This window comes from Tubulanus polymorphus, chromosome 2 (assembly GCF_964204645.1).
Source record: "Tubulanus polymorphus chromosome 2, tnTubPoly1.2, whole genome shotgun sequence".
NCBI lineage: Eukaryota > Metazoa > Nemertea > Palaeonemertea > Tubulaniformes > Tubulanidae > Tubulanus > Tubulanus polymorphus.
The window spans coordinates 18874277-18898005 of NC_134026.1; the positions used below are offsets into that span (position 1 = coordinate 18874277).

At 37.0% G+C, this 23729-nt stretch overlaps 1 protein-coding gene across 1 annotated transcript; it reads left to right on the forward strand.

Moving 5' to 3' along the window:
* Positions 1 to 3412: 3412 nt before the first annotated feature.
* Positions 3413 to 22557, forward strand: LOC141898997 (phospholipid phosphatase-related protein type 5-like). Its single transcript, XM_074785145.1, has 10 exons — positions 3413 to 3705; positions 9846 to 10093; positions 10909 to 11071; positions 12395 to 12515; positions 14360 to 14540; positions 15203 to 15260; positions 15566 to 15742; positions 18064 to 18177; positions 19359 to 19367; positions 21890 to 22557. The coding sequence occupies exons 1-10, from the start codon at positions 3691 to 3693 to the stop codon at positions 22139 to 22141; spliced, it is 1338 nt and encodes a 445-aa protein (XP_074641246.1). The 5' UTR covers positions 3413 to 3690; the 3' UTR covers positions 22142 to 22557.
* The last annotated feature ends 1172 nt before the right edge of the window (positions 22558 to 23729 follow it).

Genomic DNA, 23729 nt, shown 5'->3' on the forward strand with positions numbered 1-23729 from the left:
TAAAAAGAAGACTAGTATGCACAGGGGCTGATCTAGGATGTTTTCAAAGGGCATGCAGAAAAAGATTCTCTCTTGAGAATATTGTCGAATTCTCACTAGAGATCAGTTCGAAACATCAAGTCATTTTGACTTTTCCATTAAATAGATTCTTGGTCTTAAAACTTTTAAATCTGTACATAGTGGGTTTATATCTTACCAGATATTCTCGTCATTCATGCGCGGATCACTATGACGCAACAGTTTATTCCTGTGAAGACTTAGCGCCGTATATTTTAAAATTAAATCCGAACTAACGGTCTTATCCCCTGCTTAATTCATCAGGAAATCGTACGTTTAAAGACAAATTAACTGTCATAAGGCAACGTTCAGCAATGACGCATTATTCCACTTCACGAATCCATTAATCTCAAATTTACTTTTAATTATCTCGGATGTAGCGCACAAGAGATGTTCTCTTCAGTCTAAAAAGATACCATTAATAAATCGTCTGGCTCAGTTCACGTGCTTCGATATGATATTATGTTTAGCGATTTCCGGATCGAGATGGTTTCTAGATTCTATCATGTATCGACACTTGACGTGGTGTTTAGACAGTTAATCCATCTAGTACTCGAAAACCGATTCAACAAGTTGTAAGTCATTTATATCAGTCACAAGTCACTCATATCCATGATGAACTAGAGTAAAACCTGTGGAAACCCCAGGCATTTCTTTTTAGCTTTTTAACTTCAACAAACTTTTAGATTCTTTGGCCATGGAATTAAGTCGGACCATTTGAAAATGATGTGGTATATGCCCATGCCCATGGTGACATCTCGGGAACTTCGATATCCCGTACCCGTAGAGGCTGGCAACCATGTATAGTTTAACTACGCGGGATTCAAACTTCTGATCCATTAGGTGCAAGTCTTGTGCTCTACTAACTGGGCCATCATGACTGCTGTAAAATTGTTTGATACAGTAACAGTCCATATCGATTTTCCTGCTTGCTGATTGGCTAGAATTTTTTGTTAGCCTCCCGTATGGCCCGCTATAAATATTTTCACACTGGTTTAAAGCCGTTGCATCGGCAGGGGTGCGTTTAGGATGCAGACCCAGGGGTTTGGACCCCTGCCTCCCAGTGAGTACTTTTGGGATGCGTTCCTTCAAGAATATCTTAAGCTGAGGGTAACACCACACGTAACCCGAATTGAGGCCTTTGACCTGGCTGCTTTATTTGAGACATGCCTTTTATTTTCTTCTGGACCCGGGCCTCCAATTTTCCTCAATCCACACCCGATAAGTCAAAACAACCATTGACTAGCCCACCAGATTTCAAGGCCCATTATATCTCATCCTCCCCCGGCAGGGTTTCGAACCTGATGGCATCGAGATTGCCACGGTACGAAACCCTATCACACTAGACCGAGTGCGCAGCTACACGCACGGCTTAGATGAAGTCATTACCAGCCACTCAGAAATCCCATTTTATTTCAGCCTGGGTTTTCCCGTTTATAATTCTTCGGTGAAATTTGCCGCGGCGATTATACAACGAGCAATCTGATTGGTGCCACAAGTTTTCGTGCGGCAAAGCTGCGCGTGTACCTGCGCACCCCATCTACTGTGGCAGGGGTTCGTGCCTTAGTAGCTGAGTGTAGCGATACCATCAGGTTCGAATCCCTGCCGTGGGAGAATAATAATATCTGCAACGGCGACAGTAGATGGTACATAGTTCCATATTGATATAGAGTGTGATACAATTGCGTATTCAATTGTCACCACTAGCAGAGCCGTCATCTGTCATAATCTGGCCGCCGTTGTCGTCGTATAAATGAAGTAGTTACGTTGTGTTTTGAAACTCTTCTCCGCGCTGGTCGTCGTCGTCGTCGTCGTACTGCGCTAATCGTGATCGTCGACGGTGTAGTGATACAGGAAGTCCCTACAGCCGATATACGTGATCGGAATTGTCGACAATTTATGATCAAGTGGCGGCGAACGATGACGACGATGTCGCGATTCTTTTTTTTTCGACATCGTAAAATACGATTATGATACAATGATTGCTATTTCTGTCCCCGACCCGACTGTGCGGTCAGCACGTATTATCATAATTCGGCGAAGCCTCTCGGTTCATAAATTAGATCTCGTTTCTCGAAGAAATTACGTATTCTTTTTCTCGCCGTATCGCGCTCCAGCAGGGGCGGATCGCGAGACTGATTTATGGAAAAAATGGCCGCTTAGCTTCGTAATGAATATGCGTGAAGATCTATTTTTAATAGCTGAAGAGATTTTGAAGTGACTATGGATTATGAAATGAGTGGAACATATTCTGGAGTTTTTTGGGTCTATCCGATTTAACGTTGAATTGTTATTTCATGGAAGAGATTTATGTCGTTATGAAGCCTCTAGACAATTGATGGATTTATTTCAATTTCTTTCATTAGGAAAGTTTATTGGCAACAAATGTCTTAAGAAAATTTGAGACAAACTGAATTTTGCAGCAATTCAGCTATTCTAGCGCTGAAGAGCTGAACGTGACAGATACCACTGCATGAGAATAAGCGAAAAAGGGTATATGTACATTACCAACTTTTCAACACTCTTTAATCGCTTTTTCATTTTGCATTGTGAAGCAACCTTGATAGAATACTGGGAAAATCGCTTTCTCTGAAGGATCGAGCCAAACTTATAGAGTTATGATAGAATGTAGGTAAATATCACCTCTAGGCAAAAATATCCCGTGGTAAAAATTCCCTCAAATTCAGTTACGTCAATCAGACAAACTAGATCAAACAAGAGTCTAAAACTTTGATAAAACCTAGAAGATACTTTTTGAATACATATTTACATTATGTAAATATGTATTCAAAAAGTATCTTCTAGTTTTTATGATGTAAATGTAGATATTTTTAAAACTAGGATAATGTTATTTTCGATGCACGAAGCTTGCTAATAGTCACAGATTATCCGAGGTGAATAATGAAACAAACAGCATGGAGAATTTAAGAATTTTGAAATCTATCTAGGTTTTTCAACAACATAAGAATATATTGATACAGTTTGTTGAACTTGTTTGAGAAATCAAATTTAGGGGGATTTCAACCGGGGGATATTTGCTGGGGCGGATCAACGACAATGAATTATTTTTCTCGCAAAAAATTAGTCAAACTATCGTGTCGTAGGTATTGAATTATTTATCGTATCGATTTTATGTTGCACACGAACGAACAGCCAACATCAGGAGCATGTAGTATAAACGATGCATTAATACAGATGTGACAATGACTGTGTCATTAATGCTACGGGTGGAATGAATGTTAATAAACCCCCTGACTGTAGCAGCTGGACTCCGACTATATGAACGGACTGACTGCCGATATATTCTGAATATTTACGAGTGGGGATAGATGCCGAAAAGCTCGCGAGGCTCGTGCATATACGAATTAGTCGATATACCGACACGCGCCTGGCTTAAGAATAGTATAAATATAGTTGCATAAAAGCCAATTTTTTTTCTAATATTTATTTTTCGAAAGCGAATAGCTCGAATGTCGTCGGGATTTTCAGTTTGTTTACAAGCTTTGTTTGTATAGACGATATCTGATTAATGGAATGATAATGACGGCTCGCGCATTAGCCGGATCGAGATCATCAAAGGATTAGTTGCAGTTTTAGATAATGTACTCTGGAGTACAGCATTTTCTTGGCTAGATGTTTAAGAAAAAGGTCAGTGTTTTATGTTTCAAGATTCATTACTGATGTATGTATGTCTAACAGGCCAGGGGTGCGTTTAGAATGAAACTTATAGTAATGATTGTAATGATCATAGTAATAATAATAAAAATTTATTTGTTTATATAGAGCTATATAAGACGGTCATAGTGCTTTACAATAGTAATACATGAAATCATAGAATTATTAAAATACAGTTGGGATTTAAAGAATATTAAAACAGCTTTCCTAAAAAGATGTTTCGAGGTTTCGCTTAAAAGCATCGACAGATGAGGATTCCTGAATACTGGATGGTAGAAACTTGAATGAAATGTTAAGGTTGTCGAATGTTAAGGCTTCGAACGCCGTATATTTCCAATTTTCTCGTGACAAGATACTTATCCTCATTCCACCTGGCCTGATAGATCACTCCCAAGCACTAGTAGCAGCTTTGGCTTGTGCTGAGCTTTTTTGAGGGGGCAGGAAAAATGGCACCGTGAAAAGGGGCACTTTTCCTTTTTTTGAAAAGGACAGATCGAATATGATTGATTTCACAAACTAATGTTAAACAACGTCCCTTTTATAGAAAAAATCTGAGGACCTGCATAAATCATTTGAGAATTGATTACTAATCATTTTCCAAAAAAACAAAACATTAAAATTATATCCAAATTTTGAAAAATCTTGACCTGAAGGGCAGACTAAATTTTACGGGGTTCGTTTACTTTCCCCTTTTGGTATGGGCCTGCGGGAGAGATTACTGATTCAACTCATAGGCTGGGGGTAATAAAACCAACAAAAAAAAACAAAGAATGAATCGAGCTATTTTTGATGTCACAGGCTATTTTTTACTCTTTCCTCAGTAGGGGCGAATATATATCAGAGTATGTACATCAATAACAGGCTGGTCAATATCCATGAAAATGTATATGTAGCTACCAATTAACGATACACACTCACTGATACCATGATAACTTGAGCCAATTTCCAGAAACCCTTTATCGCTGCTTTGCAGCTATATTTTTCTATATTACATTTATGATACAGTATACTTTGCCTATTTTCATATATGGGACCATTACATTCAGTGTTTTCTTAATTTTTTTTAACGTTCATTATGTTCAGCAGTCTGGTTAGGTTGTGATTGCGGTCCGGTGTAGTCGATCATCACAGGTGCTAGGGTCGCATGTGCCACCAGTTTCTTTGAAACGTCTTCTTGATGACCCGGCTAATGGTGAACGATGCACCTTCAAGCGTGTTGATACTGCTGTGTAACAGACACCTTAATGGCACATTTCCTCATAACTTACATCTAGGGCCTGGTATTTTGTGACCAAAGTGCATATGCTTAGGGTGGTCTTTTATTGTCCTTTCACAAGGAGGACCTGCGTATTGATCGTGCTCGCTGATAAGCTCATTGGCGGAATAACTCAAAAAGTGAATAATCTCACTGGGAGTGGTTGATTCGGGTCACCAGAATCCAGCCAAATAAAATCATTCATCGTATCAATCTAAATACCGTTGGTATATTTCATCATAGGTTAGGAATATCTTGGCTCACTTAAAACAAATGAATGAGGGCTGTGTTCAATGACAAATCAGAGGCCATCTTCAGGGTCTAACTTACAGGCTTGGTATTTGATGGCATTGTCTTAGGATACATCGCAAATGTTGTCGCTGTAATTATGCTGTGGAACAGTTATGTGGCTGTTGGGTGGTGTCCTGGCATATGTTCAGATTTTCTTACCACATTTTGAAAATTTTAGTTGGATTTTTCGGGGCATGAATCAAAAATGAATGCAAGATTAGTCTCCTAACCATATTTGACATAGTGATAAACCTCACAAAACTTTTAAAAAAGGCCTCAGTATCGATTATTGGAGAGTTTATTTGATTTTTAAGAATTTGTTTTTCTGTCTAAATGATACAGTTTGATGTGACACAACAGACTGGACAAGTGTATTAAGAATCCACCGTTTCGGGGAACATTCATGGAATAGATATTAGGAATATCTTTGACACTTGATGAATGGTTTCGCTGTTCATTTCCGAGGTGGAAGTTTATGTCATAAATACATCATACAGAGCTGGTTGTTCTATGCGAGATCCAATGCGCGGAATGAACAATCAGAATCAGGAGACTAGGATTTGGAACCGGTAGATTCTTGAAATCCAATGAATCGTAAGAAGTCGTAAATTCCGGTTTCCGTTCCAATTTGTTCATAAATCATTTGCACATAATTGTATATGAAAGAATCAAAGAGCTTCGTAGATTAAGAAGATAATGTGTAGGTCCACTGATCAAGTTTCTCCCTCGTCCAATATGGCCACCAAGGTGGACATTTTTAATTTCTTGCTAGTGCTCTATGCACTACATAATGACATGCAATATTTTCTTGAAAATTGGTAGGTATAATGGGGTAGTTGCACGAATTGCAGTCATTGAAAATCAGGTTTCTCCAATATTTTTCCAATATGGCTGCCACAGCAAACATTTGAAATGTCTTGTTGCGCTACAAACGATATGCGATTTTCTTGAAACTGGGTACAGGTGAGGTATGAGGCCTAGTACCATAAAATCAAAATTAACTTTCTCACCCTTCCAAAACTGCCCCTAAGGCAGATATTTTCACTTTCTTCTAAGCAATTTTTTAGATTTCTTGAAAAACTCTATTGGTGTAGCGGATGTTTGTCCACCATTCAATTCATAACTCTTAACTTATCTGGGTGACATATGTAACGTTCAGCCACTTTCTAGTAACAAATCTTTGTTTCATCATGTACTACCAATTATTTTTTCCTTCCTTTGAAATTCGTTATCTTACATGCCCAATGCGCATTCATTAATATCTTTGGCGACAAATCGTATTTCATCCATCTGTCGTGTAGAGATGGTTGGAAGAATATTTTCTTTCCTTTCATGGCATTACTTCAGACAGTTACATGCTTGTTGGACGTAATAGTATATCGACACGCTACCTTATACATTCTATTCATAGTCGTTACGCATTTGAAGTTTTCCATTTGCATCCTGTGTCATAAAGCGTTACTTGCCTCCTGTTAATATCGGCGCGGCAGAGATGAGTGCTGTAATGCTATAACAATCGTGTTGACAAAGTGTCTGGTTTATGGTCATTTCGCGCACTTTCTCTTGTCTAGTCAGGAATGGAGAGGCGACACGATCCCCGTCCGATCAAGGTGGAAATATGATGATACTTACGATGACTGACTTACATTATCTTTCTCGAGATTTTCATTATTGGGTGTCTAAATATTGACGAAAGTAAAAACTGATACAATTTAGTTTAATTCTATATTATATCATCGCCCTCGGTTGATTTTATGTGTTGGCAATGTCAGGCGAGCCTAGTGCATACTGCTGGACACAACCCGCAATCATACGGAGAGGATTTGGCCCGGACCAAACTGGCACGGATCAGGCCCGAGTCACATTTGGCCCTGACCAAATTGGCACGGATCAGGCCCGAGTCACCTTTGGCCCATGGCTAATTAGAGAGCGCATGCACATGTAAATCTCTCACTCAGTACTAGACAATGTTTAAACAAAGCGAAGTGAGTCACTTCCGGAACCAGTTGCAATTCATACACAGTGATTTGCCCCATACTGAAATTTGGCTCGGGCCTGGTACAACATTTTTGGTCGCGCCATACATGACCCGGGCCAAAAGTGCTCGTGTGTTCGCGGCTATGAACTCGAGACAGAAACTTTTTTCTGGCTTGTTCCATGATTGTGTGCATTTTCAGTTTATTTGTCAAGCTCAGGGTCTAAAATTTAGACAATGTGAGTGAAAAATACAATATACAAAATAACATAGCAGCGAATGCTGTGTTTACATGAATGTTGTATCAATTTTACTTATAGAAATACATATAGTTATATACACATAGAAATACAAGTTATACAGAATACAGTGTTTTGATGTTTCTTTCAAGTTATACAGTGTTTTGATGTTTTTTTCGTTACACCAACGCGAACCAACACTTGTTTCGATCGCTGTGTGCGTTGTCGAAAGTTAAACAAGAAACACTGATACACAATAACAAATTCAGTGACAACGAGTGGACCACATCACTGATCAAAATCACTTCGGTTTTTATATCGTTTGGCACAATTTCTACTTTTTACATCGCTAGCAGGCGAACCAAATCATCAAAACATTTCAAACAAAAAAAAACCTTACATATTTTGGGTTTATGTTCCTTGCGGTTTGCAATAAGGATAATTGGGCGGGTGTGAATTGCGTTAATTGGCATTCAGCTATGTTCCATGGACTCGACAACTGAATTTTGTATATACACCTCTGCAATTCATAACAAGTATCCATATCAAACGATATTACACGGGAGCCCTATTTGTACCGGTAATCGGAGTGACGATAAGCACTTGTACAGGTGCCATAATAGTGTACTGTATCGATTATCCGTCGGGCGGAACCTGGAAAATTATAGTCTTGTGGTTGGAAAGCCAAATTGTCGCTCACTAGAATACGTAGGGCACGCGCGACAAAAAATTCTGTTATTCTGTAATTTTGACCGCTGATCACAAAACTATATCTGTACGTCGATTTCCGATTTCAAAATCAAACTGGAGTACATTAAGCACTTGTACAGTTTGCAGGTGCCATGATATTGTACTGTATCGATTATTTGTCAGGCAGAACCTGGAAAATTAGTCTTGTGGTTGGAAAAATTATCAAGCACTTAAAAGCGAAATTGTGGCTCATTTTGCTCATTACAATACATAGGGAAGGCGCAACAAAAATTCTGTAATTTTGTCTGCTGATCACACAACTATATCTGTGATTTCCGATTTCAAAATCAAAACCCCTGTTTCGCTCCCGGCAGGTGGGATGGGTTTGAAAGGGACACCAAATAAAAAGAAAAAAACAAAATGAAATCTACCAATTAAATAGATAACGGGTCCATCCCTATTTCAAGATTCTAAAAACCCAGTTATCCTGCCAGAGGGCGTGGTGAGTTTAATTGGTGATAAAGCGAAATTACGTCTCTTTTCTTTGTTTTAAGTTTTGAACATAAAATTTTAGGTAACGCTCCATTTCTTTCAGCATGTCAAGCACTCATCATTAAGGAGTTTTCTATGTTGAGTGTGTGCATGTTGTAAGTCGAGTGATCGTTGTTCGAACGCCAGTTATATGTTCTAAGTGTATATATCGGAACTGTATATTTCGATATTACATGTTCAGCGTAATCTAAAGAACGCGTTCAGGTTTCGAGATTTTTGAATGACGGGTGTTTTGGTTTATATCGTCCGAATTGCTAGGTTTAGAAAATCACCGGTAAGTTTTTCGAAGATAAAGGAATGTATTTGGTGGCAAATTATTTGCATGTGTGATTCTTGTTGCATAATTTCGTAGGCGATCATCTCAAATTCTCAATTGAATTCAGATAATGTTCATTTTTTAGTTGCCTAGCAGTGGGTTGAAATTTAATCGGTATCAATTTGTTTAACCCTACAGTCAGACATACATAACTCCTGAAATCTAATTAAACTACTTACAAACTTAGTAGCTTAGACAGATATGGTTGCAGGTGCTTAGGATGTTTCTATTGGCCTTGAGTGGTTTCAAGGGAACTTGTACCTCTTTAAAAAAAGTTACGGACAAGATTACAGCTCCCAGGTGTGGCTAATGCCAGATATAATCTAAGCATGTTACGCAGACACATGGAGAGAAGGAGAGTAAAGAGAGCGGAAGACTAGCATTCAAACAGCACTAGAAAATGCTTTCCTGGTCTGTTTTGTGATTGTGCATAGTTCCAAAAGCGAGAAACAGTTAATTGAAATACAGGCTGATATTCCATGAGGTTGAAATCGAAGTACAGTTTTCATGGATCATTTCTACCAAATGCAGACTTATTTTTTGAGAAGGAATTTAAAATATGATGTGGATAATGCTCATATACTCAGGGTGATATTGCGCTTGGCTTTGTAGTTTCTAAGCATAAGACATTATTGTAGTTTCGATAATGAGCATTTTGAGTTTTCTATTACTCCTCGAATACATTATGCTGAAATTTAGATACAAGAAAAAGGTATCGTTCAGCCACGTCATCGCAGTTTCTTGCGTGAAATTTATCATCGTCTAAAATTTCATGTACGTTCGTCTGAATTTCAGGGCACGGACAGTTTGTTAGATTCCATGGCAACGTATTCTGCCTATGGATCTCGGCGAGATAGTTTCGATCGCATCGAATTGACCGAACGAGTGAAAGATGACCACTGGATCACGTCGGAAACTTCGGAGAAATCCGACAAAGGAACGCACGTGCACGTGCGACGGACGCCGCGATGTCTGGCCGTATTGAGCGTGTTCACCGATTTACTACTTCTCGGAGGACTTATCGTTCTGGAATATTTTCTCAGGTAAAAAATCAAAGCAGAGTTGCACCGGCTCCGCGGAATTCTATTCCTGTTGAAAAAATTTTTGAATATAATCTTCAAAACTCACTTAAGCCTAAAACGATTTTCATACCTTGTTTCTCATTTTTTTGCTGAGCTTAGATGTTGGCCCACTTGGCTGCCCATCGACCCTGTGCATTACTTTAAAAAAAAATCATGATCGAGCTAACCATAACAGGCAGCTATAGAAAAGAACTGATTACAAATGTTATTGCATTTTACAAAATGACCTATCGATTAGGAGGAACGAGGTATTATTTCTTAGCCTTAGACTAGCATATTATGACTCAAGTGGCACGGACCTTTTTGAGTGTAATTGTTTTTCTTATGCTGCAAAATTCGGAGATTATTAGTTCTGCGCTACATAAATGTATAAATTGTCATTATTATTGTTACTAAAAATAGAAGGTGTATGCCACCAAATAAACACGTAAAAAATTGTTATTTGCGAAAAAAACTTGTTGATTTTGGAATTGCGCCTTCATTTAATAAAAATGGCTCATTACAGAATTTTTTCTTGATAATATTGTGCAATTTTTGACAAGGGATACTTGCAATTAAGAGGGCTGTACAAAATCTTTTTTAAGACGTCCTGAATCTGCCTTAGCTAAGCCTTCTGTTGTTTCCCACCTGGCAACCAAAAAATTGCCCATTCGCTTGATTTTTCAAATAATTAAATTGTTTACTATTTCACTAATAGTTTGTGAGTTTTCGTGTAATTGATTTTTCTAAAAAATCTAATTGACTAATAGTCTGGATTCCTTCATCATTGCTTTCAGATGGGGACAAATATTTCCTGTTCGGAATACAAGATTTGAGTGTGTGCCTGCCACGTTGAACCCATTTGCTACAACTGTTACCGGTTACGAGAATTTCTTTCTGAATGGCAACCTGAATTTGGAATTGCTTTTGGTTCTTACATTTTGTATTCCACCATTTATTGTAAGTACAGTTTACTCGGTAATTCTCTATTGGGTTGATTTCTACATAGCCTAAAAGAAAATTGTAGATCAAATTTTGATTAGACAAAAAATATTGATTACCAGTATATAAGAATTGGGTACATTGGATCTATATTTTCAACTCATTTATCTTTTTAAGCAATTTTCAGATGTTTAATAGTTGTCTCCGTCGCTCTTCAGGGACTTTACTTTACCATGCATTTCTTGTCAGTAGGATTCAGGTTGAAACAGTGGATGGAATCTTTTTAAATTGTTTAAGATGTCAGATCACGTAGGAAGGAATTGATTTTGGAGTTTCCGCCTTTCAAGTTGGCTGACTAGTGGCCGTATTTGGTCTTTAAAATGGACAGGATATGGACTGAACAACTCTTATTGATTTTGGAGGTTTGACCTATTTAGATGGCTAACTGGTGGCCTCCTTTGTTCTTTTAAATATCTATTAAAAAAAACAACGTTGTAAGCAGGAAACAGACTGAACCAGTGGATAGAATCTTTTGAAACTTTAAGACATGATGTATCATGTAAGGAAGAACCTTATAATTGATTTTGGAGGTTCCACCTTTCTTGATGGCTGACTGGTGACCTTGCCTGTTTTTTGGAATAGCTATCCAGGAAAACATCCTTGTGAGCTGGATACAGACTGAACCAGTGGATGAAATTTGATTACATGATTTCAGTTAATGTAGAGAAGAACTCTTTATTGATTTTGGAGGTTCCACCTTTCAAGATGGCTAACAAAATAGCTACTTCAGCAAACATTGTACAAGATGCAGGCTAAATCAATAGATAGGATCTTTTGAGATTTTATGAAATGTTGCCCATGTGCGGAAAGAAAACCATTGATTTTGGAGGTTCAACCTTTCAAGATGGCTGACTGGTGGCCTTCTTTGTTCTATAAGATAGCTACAAGCCAACAATTCTACTGAGCGGGATACAGGCTGAACTGACTAATCAAAAATCTTTTGAAGTTTGGTGAGATATTGGGATCATGTAGGGAAGAACCCTATTGATTTTGGTGGTTCGACCTTTCAAGATGGCTGACTGGCCTTGGAAGTAAGGTCCACGATGAAACTACATTTACTTATTCAGGAATCAAAACGTTTTCTGCCCTTTCATCAAGTCAACCTAAATATATCTTTGCAAACATGTATCTTTTCTCACATCATCTTTTGTATCGTTTTTTATATCTATGCCATAGCAATGGGGGACACTAGCTAGGCATTTTGCTTGTTTATATTAACAATGACTATTATATACTATTATATGACTTTGGACCATTGCAATTTTCAATTGATTGTTTCAGATGTTGATATGCGAAGTAGTCGTTTGGGCCTTGAATCGACAGAAACCAAAGGAATTTCAAGTGGATATATGTTGCAATATGTCTGTGCCACACCTGTGGCGAAGGTGTATCAGAATTGTCGGTAAGAAGTGTAGATATTCTATTCACCACTCAATCAGGGCCTTGGCACTCGAAGGCTTTTGTAGGGTGCAATGGCGATGTTGAAAGTTGCCATTCAGGAATTACATGCTTCTATAGGGCTAGGACAATTTGACATGTCCTATGTACATAATATCAAATTGCAATGTTAAGTAGGTGATTGAGATGATTCAATAATTATGATGAGATTAAGTTAAAATCATTTTAACGACTTTACTCTTGATATTGGGAGAGACTTACATCAAGTCTTTCAATAAATGGTCACTGCCGTATTGATCACGATTGTGATGTCTACATAATTCTACAAGATGAGATTGTTCAATAATTTAAGATGATCAATCAATATCATGTTCAACCAACCAAAAGCCGTTTCAAAATGTTTCGAATGGCAAATGGCAATGTCTATGATATGCTGCAATGGACTGAATGAAAAATACATTTCAGAGAATGTGGCATCTAAGTAGGCTGCTAGTCGAGAGCGGTTGTTGTCTGAGCAAGCAATCAGTTTTTATTAAGAACCCTGCTGACACTTGAGACTTGCTCTCAAAGCTCATGAGTATTACTCATCTTTCAATGATGTTAATCAAGATGAGAGACGCAATGTTAATAGATCATATTGTGCAAATCAATCTACGTACTGCTTTATCGAAAGCAAGGTGCTCGATTGTAATTAAGATGGCCCCACTCAGGATCAAGAAGGCCGATTGGCGGACATTGTTGTTCGCCAAAATCAGTACGTTTTGCATGTTTTTGAGGTTTTGAAGGGTAATTTTGAATGTTTTATATGTATCCTCCATGGACCCATTGTCTTAAAAATTGTGAATTTAAAGTTTGGTCAATCGAACACAAGATGGCCCCCCTCTAACCTTTTTGGTATAAAGAAGGTCATTTTTGAATTCTGAATTCACAGGTTTTCTCTTTGTTGTTACGTGAGACAACCATCTTAATCTAAACAGTCTTCGTTCTTAGATGGAAAAAGGTTTTGAGGAAAATACCAACAGGATTTTGCTTGTGATGAGTTTCAAGGTCATTGGGAGGTGTTGATTAGTGAAATTCCATTTCACTAATGGGTATTACCATTCATATTGGTACCTATGCATGTTTTGTAATTACAATCAATGAGGACCTTATGCCACCAACTATCTTGCTAGCTGGCGTGTGTATCAATACGATAACTCATTTAAGATTTAATTCATTTCTAGCATTTTCATCTATTCATTAAGCCTCCCACATAAAACTTTAGGCAAATCGTGTCCCTTGAGAAATTTTGATTGATCTTAAGAGTTCATTTAATTGGAACGCAATTTTTCTTCGTAGAATTTATGTGGATAGATTTTCATTAAATCAGAGAGAAATTGGCATTTTTGTCTGAATGCTCATAAGCAAGCGTGGTGGTTGCTTGCCACGTGTAGAATCCTCGATCGCCCCATTCAAACATCGAACAGTCAAACATTGAGTCTTCGTTGCAAATTTGTGGCTCATGATATGTTCACTTATGATTGTATTGAATTTCAATGTTATTCGTTTATGTATTCCTTCGCCAGGGGATGTTGAATATCGAAATTGTCGGATTGTCAATCATTTCACCTGGTGGTGGTCTCGGACCCCTGTTTTATGTGTCTACTGCAACTCAAGCTGACCAAATGATGAGATATGAACATTCTTGTTCATACCCGGTATTTCAAGGAAATGTTGTGAAAACATTTAATTCTCAATCTTTTCGAGCGAGCTACTTATAATTGAATTAGAAATTCAATGATATATTAATGGGATTTATGTGCACGAAACATTTTGATGGATCCTAAACAATGCATTTATTTGTTGCAGGAATGTTCGCCTTCGGTGCTTTTTTGACAATGATCGTTTGTGATTCTATAAAACTTTTACTCGGCGGATTACGTCCAAACTTTCTTGACATTTGCAAACTCAACGCGCCGTGTCAAGCGGGTAAGCTGTACACAGTGGATAACTGCGGTGAAACAGACAAAACAATTCTTCGAGATGCCAGGTACTCTCTCAGAAAATTGTGTTTCATGTGTATAAACATGTAGGGTGTTTTTTCCCCAATTCTTTTCTAGATCGTATGTGTACTTCAAGTTTCCCAGGAACGACATGTAGCGATGAAAACATTGAGAGAGCTGCTCACGATGTTGAATATTTGGTTGACGTTGCTTGGTCTCCCCGCCCTCAATTCCAAATTCAAGATTTTGTTTGTTCTATTAAGAACAAAATGAAAGATCACACAATCGGAAATTAGTAGAGAAGAACACTGAACGAGCCAAGTTGGCTATGTCCAAAGAAATGATGAAAATGTCCAGAAACAAAATGATATTTTTGAGTGAAAGAAAACTTTGTAAAGGACATTCAGTATAGATTATACGGGTATATAAAACTTTCTATTAGGGATAATCATGTAGATCATAAACGCAATTTTTAGCCCCATTGGTTTCCGTATATGTTCACCAGGGGTTGTTTTACAGTGGAATAATTGCCAAATATGCCGTTTATTGATAACAGACACAGAATACAGAAGCCGTTATTACATGTCAGAAATTCTATATACTGATAGAGTCCAACGTGGCATCCACGTTAACTTATGTATTGGTTAAAAGATTTTTATTGATGCTCAACTTTTAACAGGTCCAATATAATTTTTTTCATTGATTTCAGAATGTCCTTCCCTTCCTTACAGACAGCCATTACTGCCTTTGCCTCTATTTATCTGTCGGTAAGTAAACCACGTTATTTGTAATTACTTATGATATCAATCTTTTGTTCAAATCTTGAATGTAACCAAAAGAAACTGATAGATAAGTGGTTATTAGTTTGGGCTAGTTAATTCGATGATTAAATCTGTTTCACAAACGAGAATTAATGAAAACTCAACTAATTTGAATTATCTCTGAGGTTAATTCAGAATTAGAGTTTCCCACTAGTCATAAAACATGAACAAGATTTCATTCATGAATTGCCCTTTCCCCCTGCCCCCCTCGGCGCTAATTATCTCAATGTTTTCACTTCTTACTGCTCAAGGTTTATCTCCATGGTGTCACGAGGTCGCACGGTAAAACGATTACCATTCCATTTTTCTGTGTGACGTTTGTCATGTGTTCGGTCGTTCGTGGACTCACGCTGATCGGTACGAATCGTAATGACTGGAAAGATGTGCTGGCAGGATTTCTACTGGGGTGCATTATGGCGCTCTATCTCGTAAGTAGCATCTCCTTTCTTGCGTGGAAATACATTTTGACGAAATTAACAACTGAGCGATCATCCAGAGACGATTTGTCCTGAGTCAAATTTTGCCCATGCTTTGATTAGAGGGTATATTTACATAAGTAAATCACTTACTTGTTATCAAAAATTTTATCAAAACGATACTGTGGCAAGTGAGGGGAGTCACTTCCAGAACCAGTAAACATTCATTCGCATGAAATGATTTGAGCTATGCTAGAATTTGGCATGGGCTGGATCCAGCGTTTTTGGTTGGGCTAGATTTGACCCTGATCAAAGATGCTTGTATGATTGTGGCTGGTGCTAGGCCCTCAACCCAGGTTTTACCTGGGTTTGACATGTGTACACTTGACACTGCTTCTTGGGTCAACACAATGAAATGAAAGGCTTATAGTTTTGATGATTTGTGGCATAACATCTAAATTTGAGATGGGCATAATTTCGAAAGGGTTCTTTAAGTTAACATATATGACATTTGGATCAGTTGATTGTTATGCAATCGGTGGCCATCTTAAACTCCTCATTCATAGATGAAAAAAAATATCAACAGGTTTTATCTTATAGTGTTGATATTTGATAATTGTTAGCACTAGTTATGCCATATCTTAAAACATGACGCTGTATTGGGATTAGCCATTGTTTTTTTTTCGCTCCACCAGGGCGTCAAATATTGAAATAAGATAGTATTTACATGCTGTGTGGTCCAGGTAGTTTGTTACTACAATCAATTGCAAAGTTGTAGTTCATGAAAAGTTCTATCATTGTGGTGAGTTTCAAAGTTGTTAGCCGCTGTATATGTTCACTAGGGGGCATTGAACAGTCTATTATTGGAACCTATGCGTATTTCATAGCAGGCAATTGAAAATTAGTGGTGTATGACATTTTTTGATGTTTCTACTGTCGTTTAATCTTCCAAGTATAATATTAAGGTATTCACAAAACTAGTTAAACAATTTCAGCTGCTCACTAAATGGGTTAACCAGATATAGATCGGATATAGCAAGGATTTTTGGAGGAAATCAATCCATGTGTTATTTTAAATTTACTTGATATCAAATGTATCGGTAAATAGAATTTAGTTCTTAATCTGAATTGCGGATCACCTGGATTGACTGTTCGTGCCAAATGCTTGGATTTAAAGTGTCTAAATATTGGTTTCCAAGGACAAGTGACGAAATGTCTATATAGTAATAAAAGAAAAACCGACAATTTCATAAAGAAAACCGTTTCAAGTCAAATGCTATGAGCCATTTTAAAAAGGGTTTTTATTTCCAAGTGTAGTTGTAACAATATAACAATAACGCTAGCGATAAGATTACCTGTAGCATCAGTGGGTTGTTGATTTTCGGGGTAGAAACCCTAGGTTAGAATCTGAGTATCACTGTTATATAGCATTGACATATACGAAATGGTTTTTTTGATGCGTAGAACAGTTAAAATAATAATGTTTATATACATTAATACCCTTTTACTATGCGTTATTTAAGGGTTTCTGTTTACGTCATCAATATTGGTGTTTCAAAATAACTTACAATTGTGAATCTTGGTTGGTGTTTATTTCATAATCGAATATATTTCATAACTCGTATTCTATCTTTTAGAATTTTGATAATTGTTTTTGAGAGGATGTTCACTACGTCATCAATATACCGGAGCTAGACTGGTTGCTGGTCAATTCAATTATCAATTCAAAATCAGAATGATCCTTAATATTAGATTATCTATGTCATATCATTTATTGAAGATAATGTTAAGCAATATAATTGTTATTTTTCAAGGCGTCAGTATACTTTCGACATAGTTTTTCTTGTTCAGGCTTGGATCCAGCAGGGTAAATGTCCATATTCTCTACGAGGAATGTTGTTTAGATCAACTGATACCAATACAGAGAGTCCGTGTTCGGTGGAAAAATCATTTAAGTCATTTATTTTAAACGTCACAAAGACGGATGCACGATCAATTACAAGCAAATAGAAAATTACCATAAGTAAATTCTTATAAAGTATCTAAATAGGAGAATATCTTGATATTACCCGATATCAGGATCATAACACTTGGCTGTCTAACTTAAGTTTGAACCTGCACCATAATCAACACAGCATTACAGGCTTACAGGATTAAATCAATAAAACAAGTGACCAAAAATCACCCGATAACATACCTAAAGAACCAAAACAATTTTTCAGGTGACCAGAAGCTACAGAACCATAGATATCAGTACAGTATACAAAATACAATATATAGGATCTCAGGGATTGATCCTTATTAATGTTTTACTTTTACTTTCTTTTTATCAGGGTGTTTATGTGATGAATCGGTTTGAATATAGAGATAATATATCGAATCGAAAAGTGTACAAAAAGTTGCACATGTTGATAACTATGGAGAAGGCGAGAGCCGATGCGAAAGAGGTAACTATTGAATCGTTATTAAGATATTACGAGTGCCTGTGATCGTTGTTGTGTATTAGATTTTGGAGTTAGTTTTCCTCGAAAGATTTAGTCTGATTCCCTGACATTGTGACGGTCCCGTAAAACTTATTTGAGAAACAACGGCTGGATACTAGTATATGAAAGATTACGATTATTACGAACTTAAGGACACTGAATTGTTGCAAATGGGGATTAAGCTTACCGCAGTAGCAGATTCAGTGGTGTGTACCTACATGGTACTCTGACCCCAAATTTTGTTGTGCTCGCGATCAAAAAATCTTTGATCCACCTCAAGCTTCTAGCTATACTTCAAAAGTGAGTCTATTAAGCCGGGAGTAGGTTGGCCTTGTGACTGCCAGTGATTCATTTTGACCGCAGCGACGACTTATATGCCCTTGTGATCGCCAGCGATTTATTTGCTTCCTACTATTTCAAGGGTGCATAGAAAGATTGGTCATTGTGATGCGATCGTCGCTGGTGGTTGCTGAGAAAATTGCGTGATGATTTGCAAGTAGCCGCAACGCCGATCAATGCTCAACTTGTGACTGACAACGACTAGTCACACGCCATCGTTGGCGAGACTAGTTTTCTTATCTGACCTGAACTGGGCCCAAATTTAGGACATAAAATTGACTTGAATCTCAGTGTTGCTAATGTAGCAGCACTGGTTCCCTACCGAAAAAGATAATCTCTCCAGCAATTTCAATTTATTTCTCTAGCATATAAATGGTGGGCGTAATTAGTGAATATAACCTTTTTGCGACAGAACCATGCATTCGAGAAAATCATGAAAAAAAATGTGGAATTCCTGTCACTCTGTGATATCATTTATTTCATCATCAACAAATGCTTTGCTTATAAAATCTATCGAATGTCATATTGATGTTTTTCATGTATCTGAATGAAGCATGAATCAATTCTTTTCATGTTTTCAGCCCACAGTTGAAAATGTTTTTTTTTTCCTTTTCGTCATCTACTATTGTTGGCCCTATGTTGTATCGATTTGCCTTTTTTCCTGAGTGATTCATCTCTTTAATTTTGATTTATGCGATATAAAACTGCTCGATGTGAATTCTATCTAATTTTAGAAAAAAATGTCGCTTTTGTTTCCGGAACGAAATTTGAGTGTGTGATAGCTTTTATGATTTTTCTACCTTCAGAAGGTGTGGGGATAAAATTATGTATTTAACAACCAGGTAAAAAAAAACTGAAAAGTTGATATTTTCTGTCTGCATGTAATAAGACTTTCAAGTGTCCATAGTAATAATAACTGTTGTGCAATTTTTCATATATTATATTTGCGTGTTTATTTTTCTAATCGAAATTGATGCTCTTCGATCGAGGAGTTTATTATATACCAGTCACTAACGTTAAACATAATGAATTGATAGAACATAAATCCATTTATTATATCATTCTCATGCACATTGTGCAAGCTTTTAGTGGCCTGAATTTCATGAGTTTCTGCCTCATTAACTTAAGTCGACATATCTGCCATATTCTATAGGGAATGGTGTTTTAGGCTAGAGTTTGCTGCTTATTTTGCATGGTCTCAATTCATGAATTTGTATAATATATATTAACTTCTGTTGCGGTGTTGCATTCTGCATCGAATAGATGAACTGTATTCTGTTATAGAAATAAACCTCACCATTACCAAAATAGATATTCATTTGATTGATGGTTTGAGAGTTCACATTGAAATTGGATCAAAGGAATATCTATTCGATAATTCCGGATCTATTACAACTGAGTTGCGGATTATTGGAGTTTTAAATGTCGAGATATCATCTTAGTCAAAAGGCAAAGACACAGACCTGTCCAGGCTTTTCTTGATGGTATACATGAACAGTACCAGTTGATGCTAACCTAAATTGTTAACTAGTTATTCTCAATTAGTGTAATTACATCAGCCCATACCTTTTAATGAATTGATACTAATGACGCTAGTGTCTTACTATATCTTATATACAACCGTTAAGATAGATAACCGTTAAACTCTGATGTTTGTCAAAATATTTTTGTCACACTAAATAGAAAATATAACATCTTATTCAGATATCACTGAGATGATGAATCAGACAAATTTTCATGATCAATAAAGGTACAACTAACATATACTGAAATTTAATATTCCCTGGGAACTCAGCCAGTTTCAGTCGGTATCACCCATTACCCTGATGGCGTAAATCTATATAAGTGACATAATTTGAAATGTTGCAATTTTTATTACCAAATATTCATTAAGACTAGAAGCAGTTTTTCATATTACCAATTATATGATATTTGGCCTGTCATCAACCTTTGCGATAATTGCCATTACTGAATTTAGCCAACCTAAAGATTTAATGTAATAGAGACCATAAATACTTGACCGGTGTCACAAATGCAATAAATTTATTCAATTTCTCTAATGAGCAAGTGGGTAATACTATAATATGATATAGCATTAATCAAAATTCTACAAGATGCCAATATAAGATTTCTGTTATAGATAGGTGCCAGTGGTCTTCAAACTAATTTTCTTATGTTTGTAAGGCAAAACCTATGTTTTTAGTTAACATGGTGGTAGTTACAGTGGGTAATGCATGGACCCCGTCTGGCTAGATGACTAGATAGAGATGTGATTATAAAACATCTCCAAATTCAATATTGGTCTTAAAGTTGATTTGCCCTTATTTGTACGCTGCACTTGAACAACATGCATGACTCGTACTAGTCTCGGTAAACTGCTAACGTTTCATTTCATTTGGATGATGCATCTTTTCGCCATTGTCGTTACCAGTAATTTGTTCCTTATTTCTTGACTCATTTTCATGTAAATCATATCCCTCCTGCTCAAAATATATTTTGCCATCGCTAATTTTGAAATATATACTATGCTTACGTACATGTATTTATATTGATGAAAATATTCGGCGTAACTTTATGAACTTATGATGGATTAGTATGGTTATGGGGTTTTGGGATGCAGTGGTATTAGCTGATATGGAACTACTGTAAATCAGGAGTCTGGGTTACTACAGAATCATTTTGTAGGTTAGAATTAATGATTTATGAGCGTTTTGATTTTGAAATATTTAGAGGGCTGTTTACACCCCTCGATGTACCACTTACCCAATTCAACGGACAAAAATCTATTCAAAATTACTGTTTCCTTTTTACATTATCAACTTAAATGTTGTGCAATTTTTTTTAAGCAAAAATCATAGTTTAAAATCCATGATATTGGTATTTGAAAAGTACACAGCCATAGCAGCTATAATGAATCCAGTCCAGAGTATTGACCCGAAAACACTGTTGAATGTGTTAATGAAGCGATAATAAGCGATTGAATGTGTTAATGAAGTCAAAAGCGTTGTCAAAATCAACTTCTGTCAAGGTACAATATGATTTCTGCCTTATATCCACCCAACAATGCGACTGTGGCAAGCGAACGTATGAACCTGATCGAGCTGAGTTTATCCTAGTAAATCTGAGCTTGCCTAGTAATGGATTGGAAGGCTATAAATCTAGATCACATACAATCGAAAATGAACTGATTTTGATCAAGTATGCCTGATTTTAATAGCACTAAGGGGGGATAGCTGATACGTGTCAGTACCCCAGTGTTCAACGACCATCAGTGGTTGATGGCTTTAAAAACTTCGAATGATTAACCTCAAAATGAAGTCGGTTTTGTATTTTGCAGAGCAAGAGTGAAAAATGTTTGTACAACTTCGACGAAACAGGCTCAAACCCGCAGTTGGCCGGCGGTTTACCGAGTTTTCACAACGGCATTCCTCGTCCGACTGTCAGTCATCCGAACAATCGCGACCAAGCGATGGTCGACGACCCCGACAACATGGATCGTTACCGACAAAACACATTCCAACGCGATTTACAACGAACTATCGATCAGTACCGACGCACGTCTCCTACCGATTGGAGTCAACACATGTGACATCAAGCACGAGGTAGTTACAGCCAGGACGGTCCAACAGAATATCAGATATAGAACATCGTATATGATAGTATTGTGAATAGGCAGTTCTCGGAAACATGCTTGCCTCCTTATAAAAAAACCTTTACCATCGTTGTGACGATTTCGTAACGCTTATGCCATTTTTTTATTACTTGGAGTTTTTTTTTGAGAAAAAAATTAGAGGGCGAACAAAAGTTTTTTTTTTAGTGGGCATTTTAAAATGGAAGGAAATGATTAAAAAAAATTTCTAAATTTTATTATTGAGTATTTTCCATATAAAACCTCAGAAAGACTGCAGAAAAAATGAGTAAGGATTGTGATGAATGTGATTCAAATGATGGGAGAAATGAAAAAAAACTAGCAAACTTTCTGCAAATCACATTTGAAAACTAAGATGAACATAATAATATTTACAAATTACTAGATTGAAAATCAAGACGGACATAACAAAACACAAATTTATTGAGAAATTGTGATGAAAACATGAAAGACCAAAAATTTTTTTTCTGATTTGATAATTTTTACAGAATCTGTACTCCAAGTAATTGAAAAAAGGGCCTCAGCTTTCTTCTACAATCCATTACCGGTAAAGGAATCAATGGAGGCAGTCTTATTTTCTGGAAGGTCTGCCCGTACTCTTTAAAATGTACATGATCAACCTTTTGAGCATGAAATCTTGCACTAAGAATAAAAAAGGGTAAAATGTTTCCACGAGCTAATATTTATGGACGTTTCCATTATTCCAGGAAGTCATTTTCAGGAATGCTTATAGTTCCTAGTGCGGGATTTTATATGATCTTTCAACTCGGACAGAGCGTTTCATCTATGGTTTTCATTTGAGTGTCCCATACCAGTTGTGGACGCGGTCGGTTTACTTCGAGCGTACATTTCTATTTCTACTGCAGGTTTCCTCCTCAGAATTTCTCTCACTTTTGAGATATATATTTTCCAGGAATATTCATCTGAAAAATACGTAGATTTTTACGCGAATGTAATTCGAGATAGTTCAGTTTATTTCTGGAGAAAATATGGTATGAAAGTTCATTTTTCGAATGGCCTCCATTTTTCACTCAACTCGTAGAATTAAACGCGGATCCACCTCTTTGAGTACGCGGTTAATCAAAACATACAACACTCGTTACATAAGAGGTATTTGGTGTGGCGTTGGATCTAAATGAAAAAGTTTATAATTTCTGTAGTTAATCGTGATTGTTTTATTTAATAGATTTTCTCGTTCGACAAGCCGAATTGCAGCCCTGTCTAACACTTAGCCGTAACGACTCTTGGTACTATGCAGGAAGAAGCTTATTCCATTGACACTATAGCAGCGCAGCGGCGCATCTAGGATTTTAGAAGGGTTCGCTATGAATAAGAAGCGCAAATATCCAAAGCAAGCGCCATTTTCATGCAATCTGAGGGCGTTGTAAGTGAAAATCACTTGGTAGATACAAGGTATTCAGATCAAGTTGTTTTTTTCATCGGCACAAAGAAGGGAAAAAAGGGTGGATTTGAACCTTCTGAACCCACCCCTGGATCCACACCTGATGTAACTAAGGCCTTTATTTCG